This window comes from Lactuca sativa, chromosome 3, assembly GCF_002870075.4.
Source record: "Lactuca sativa cultivar Salinas chromosome 3, Lsat_Salinas_v11, whole genome shotgun sequence".
Taxonomy (NCBI): domain Eukaryota; kingdom Viridiplantae; phylum Streptophyta; class Magnoliopsida; order Asterales; family Asteraceae; genus Lactuca; species Lactuca sativa.
In genome coordinates, this window is record NC_056625.2 from 274,209,872 (window position 1) to 274,214,613 (window position 4,742).

Below are 4,742 nucleotides of genomic sequence, written 5' to 3' on the forward strand. Positions count from 1 at the left end.
TATATAATTGATCTCATAACTTATTAATAACAAATGAAAGCACATAAACCCTAAATTGACGGCATGATTGGCACGGAGATTTTGGAAGTATTTGAGAGTTTTTAGTTTTTAGGTTGTAACAAAACATTCTAGTTTAAACAAAAAACTTTGTTTGGAGATACAAGTGTTTAGCTTTTAATTTAAACAGTTTCAAATTTAAAAGTTACTTCATTTAGGGTTTAACAAAAAGCTACTGAGCTTTTGAAATCAATTTCTATAATTACCCTTAAAAATATATTTATATTTTTTTATTTTTAATCAACTTTTATGTAATTTTATATATTTCAAAAGCTTCCAGCTAGTTTTGCTAAACACTAATATAACAAATAAAAGTTACAGCTTCCCGCTGCTAATTACCCGATACTCACTTCCAGCTAACAGCTACTTTTGCCGAACACACCCTTAATGCCTTTTTATATAATAAATTAAATTTGTTCACAATTTGAAGATTATATAAATAGTTTGTTTCATCAAAAGCAAGTAATGTTACATAAATCATTTACTTTACAACATACAAAAACACAAACTATGAATACACCTATACACCCTCTTCACCCGTTGAATCCGGCAACAAGTGAAGTCGACGAGCGACGCGAATGACGCTCAATGAGCAACAAAACTTTAGCAGCTTTCCGATGAAGATGACCGTCTTCATGAATACTACCTCCGGTCAACCGGACAAGTGGTATTCTTGCGCCCGCACCATACCAATCCACCATTTCCGTCAACATAAACACTTTCTCCAACACCTCCAAAGCCTCCACCTTCAACGACTCCGACCCCCAATTCAAAACCTCCAAAATCGGAACCACCGCCCCACAATCATGCAAAACATGAGCACCTCTCCGAGGCGACTCCTTCTGTACCAAAGTCGAAAGCGTCTGAATCGCTTCATACGTTGTGGCATGGACCTCAGACTGCAACAGTTTCACCAGATCCGGTAACGCCCCCGCCTCCAAAACACAAAACGTACCTTTCACACTGCATATCCCGCCATGGGCGGCACACATGGCAGCACCGGTGCGGCCGAAACACGAGCACCACCGGTTTGACTTTGAGGTCACGGTGAGTTCGGAGCTTCGCATCGAGAGATCACCGATTAGAGCAGCGGCGCGTGCTTTTGCTGTCACCGAACCTTTTTTAAGAAAATCCACAAGTAAATCGTACGTACCGAGCTCGACGACTATTTTCTGAGACTCGATATTCGTCGGATCCGTAAACCGGAATAGCGCGCTCAAGGCGTTCTCTTTCGCCTCTGTGCTTCCCGATTCCAGTATGTCTATAATCGCTTTAAGTCCTTCCAACTCGATTAGTTTTTTTGTCAATTCAACTTCCGATTTCGGAACGTTCGCTAGCAAACCAACCGCAGCCTTTTGTACGTCGCTTTTCCCAGAGTTTTCAAGAAGACCGATGAAAGCCTCGAGTCTTCTCGGCTTTAAAAGGAACTCCGCCACTCCCTGCGGTTCATGATTCGAGAATAAAAACAAGAGGTTGATGGCGGCTTCACGTGTTTCACTATCGGAGTGGTCCAGAAGAGTCAGAACACGAGAAACACCGCTGGCGGTGACCACGGCGGTTTTCACCAGTCCAGCGTCCGATTCACATATTTTGAAAAGAACACGTAAAACCGGCCTCAATACAGTGTAAGGCAATCGCGAGTTTTGTAAAAAAGCTAATAAATTCTCGACTAATGACTCTAAATTGAGCTTCACGCCGTTTATGTCCACAAGAAACTTGATTCCATCGCCATTAGAGGTGAGTTTTTCGAGGATTTGAGAGCATTTGGAGAGGATGAGAAATGGTAAAGGTAAAGAGCGCATTAGGTTGATCACTAGAGGGACTCCATCAAAAGCTGCGAAAAGGGTTTTGTTGTCTGAATTTGTTAAAAGCTTTACAAGCATTGATAACGATACTTCTTTTGATTCCAGGTCAGCAGATGCCATTTCGAGCAAAGGTGGAATTAAACCTAGCGAACATACGAGCTTTGTGTTTTCTTCTTCAAGCTCCAAATCAACAATCCCTCTTAGCATTGCCATTTTTGTTTCTTTTGGACCTTCGGTGACAATCAAATAAATGAATTAGTGAAAAAAAAAGAGGAAAGGGAACACAAAGATGAAATTTTTTTGTATATGTTGTATAAAGAAAATGACAAGAAAAGTATTCTAACCTTGAATAATCCTACCAACAAGAGGTCTATACCATTCCTTTTTTGCAGCCAAAATAGCATTTTTGTCATCAAAATCTACAAGTTTTTGCAAGATTTTCTGTGCTTTTTCTGCTAACTCCATCTCTGAACCCTTTAAGATGGTAACAAGAAAGGAAACCGGATTACATTGTTGAGAAATTTCCCTTGCATGATCCATATTTTGACTGGACTCCTCAAGAACTAACTCACATATCAACTCTAATGAAGCTTTAGATAGACTTGATTCACATCCTAAGCATGGAACAATGTTACAAAATCCCTTATTTGCAACCAACAGATCCTATAAAATTAAACAAACAAATAAATAAATAAATAACAAATCAGATACAACATGTTCGGATTAAGTCAAAATAAAACAAGTCTAAAAGAATAAGTGCTTAAGCCCAATAAGGTATAGTAGAAAAGAGAAGGGTGAGAATTAAATGACCTTGTTTCTTGAATGTCCCTCAACAGCATCCTTTAACGTAACCAACACATCCGTTTTCACTTGTGAATTACATAAGTTTGGGAGGATTTCAATAAGCAATTTGGTGACACCACCAATTGAAATCCAATCTTTATTTATTACATTCTCTTTCATAAGTTCCTGAATCTGAAAAAGTGCATCTTTCACAGATTCATCATTTTCCATCATCAATTTAAACTTACAAGATCTAATCCTCATACAATAATTAAGCTCTTTCCACTCTTCAATCGATTGTCTCAACTGAATATTCGATCTAAAAGACAAATCTTCAAGTTCTTCACCCGTAACAGGATCCGTTTTTTCACCCGACCCAAACCATTCTTCAATCGCCACTCTGGAATAAGCAGTTCCATTCGAAAGACTAACAGGATCAACCATTACACTTTTAGTAATCCCACAAATGAAAGCTTTAAAAGGTGGAATAGATTCTGATTTTGAATCATGACGTTCGATTACTCTTAACCTTTGCATATACTGATCTTTCACATGTTCATAATCTCTAGCAGCATCTGCACGCGACAACAATTCGATAATTTGTTCCAAGAAATAAACTTCTGCTCTTTCTTTTCGGTTTTCGGCTTCTTCTTTCTCTCTTTTAAAGCTATCGAGCTCTTTTCTTATCTCAGAAGGCTCAATCACAACTCCTACAGCCATTGCTATATCTTCAATTATATCATTAGCAAAACCCTGATCAAGTTTTTGATTCATGAGCCCTTCGTTTAACTTATCAAGAATTTGAAGATGAGATTGACATGTTGCAAATTCAGCTCTTTGCATCTCGTTTTGTAATCTACTTATTTCATCGGATATTCCAGATAGGACTTCGGTGTTTGCAAGACATAGAGTGTTTAAAGACTTACCAATATCTCTTGTGACATCTTGTACTTCCTTTACAATGTGTCTGCATTTGATTAGCAAGTAGAAACGACCTCGATTCTTGTATTTTTCCACAAGTGTGTTGGCTTTTTTCACATCTGTTTCAAGGTTTTCAAGAGCTTTTCTTGCGAGTGGTGATTCGTTTAGTTTTTGTAGCTCGAGTTCCTTTAGAACACGGAGGATATCAAAGAGGTGAGATGAGAGGATTTTGAAACTTTCTTTTTCAATGACTATATCATTAGCAGCATGAGCAGTTTTGATGACCTGATTAATTGCAACAGCCAAGATTGTCCCAATTGGTAGAATATCTGCCATTCCTGCTGAATATTGTGAAGAAACAGTTAAAAAAAATGAAGCTTTTTTTGTTTGATCTTGTAAAAATTAATCTTTTCTGGACATAAATTTAATTCCATGACCAAAACCAGCCAAAAATATTTCAAAACGAAGGAATTCTGTAGTGGCATCTAATAAAACTAGCAAAGACAAGTAGAATATGATCAAAATAAGTAAGCAAATCATCAAACAGTTGGTGGGCATGAAGCTGTGGTTGGTAGCAACAGAGAAAATTTTCTACATTCTTCCAATTTTGTCACTTCCTTGGAAAGAACTACAAACAAGAAATCAATAAAAGCAAATCATAGACATGGATTTCTGAATAATTACCTGTAAAAACAGCTGTAAGGATCCGTAGATTATGGAATCCAAAAGGGGCATCCACATTAAATATGACGATGGGAACGGAAGAAAGTCCACCGAGTTTACTTCCAAGTCAATTGGCGTGATTGAAATTCTCATGGTCGTTGATGTTTTCAAAATTACGAGTCGCGTTCCTATGAAATTTCTCATGAAATTTAATACATATTTCCCACGTAAACGCCTTTTTATCCAGGGAACCATGGGTTCATAGTCATACACATGAAATAGAAAGAGCCGGTCAAACCAATTATTTTATTTTTTTATAAAAATTAATTTAAATTTTAAATTTTAAATTTCTTACTTTAATTACATTAAATTAACTAGGTTATAACTTGTGGACACATGATAAATTAAAAGATAATTTTAATTAAACTATAATGATATAATGATATAATTAATAACATTAATATGTAAATTGCTTTGAATTTTGATTAACAATTTGTATTTATGGATATCTAA

The 4,742-nt window shown here is 36.7% G+C and overlaps 1 protein-coding gene across 3 annotated transcripts; it reads right to left on the reverse strand.

Moving 5' to 3' along the window:
• Positions 1 to 488: 488 nt before the first annotated feature.
• Positions 489 to 4,472, reverse strand: LOC111897155 (U-box domain-containing protein 44). 3 transcript variants are annotated; one of them, XM_023893113.3, is made up of 4 exons: positions 4,251 to 4,472; positions 2,673 to 3,904; positions 2,207 to 2,525; positions 489 to 2,092 (listed from the first exon to the last, which is right to left on the reverse strand). In XM_023893113.3, the coding sequence occupies exons 2-4, from the start codon at positions 3,900 to 3,902 to the stop codon at positions 591 to 593; spliced, it is 3,051 nt and encodes a 1,016-aa protein (XP_023748881.1). In that variant the 5' UTR covers positions 3,903 to 3,904; positions 4,251 to 4,472; the 3' UTR covers positions 489 to 590. The 3 variants fall into 3 exon arrangements, with proteins under 3 accessions (XP_023748881.1, XP_023748882.1, XP_042756351.1); XM_023893114.3 differs by having other exon boundaries at positions 2,673 to 3,907; XM_042900417.2 differs by lacking the exon at positions 4,251 to 4,472 and having other exon boundaries at positions 2,673 to 3,398; positions 3,572 to 3,736.
• Between the last annotated feature and the right edge of the window lie 270 nt (positions 4,473 to 4,742).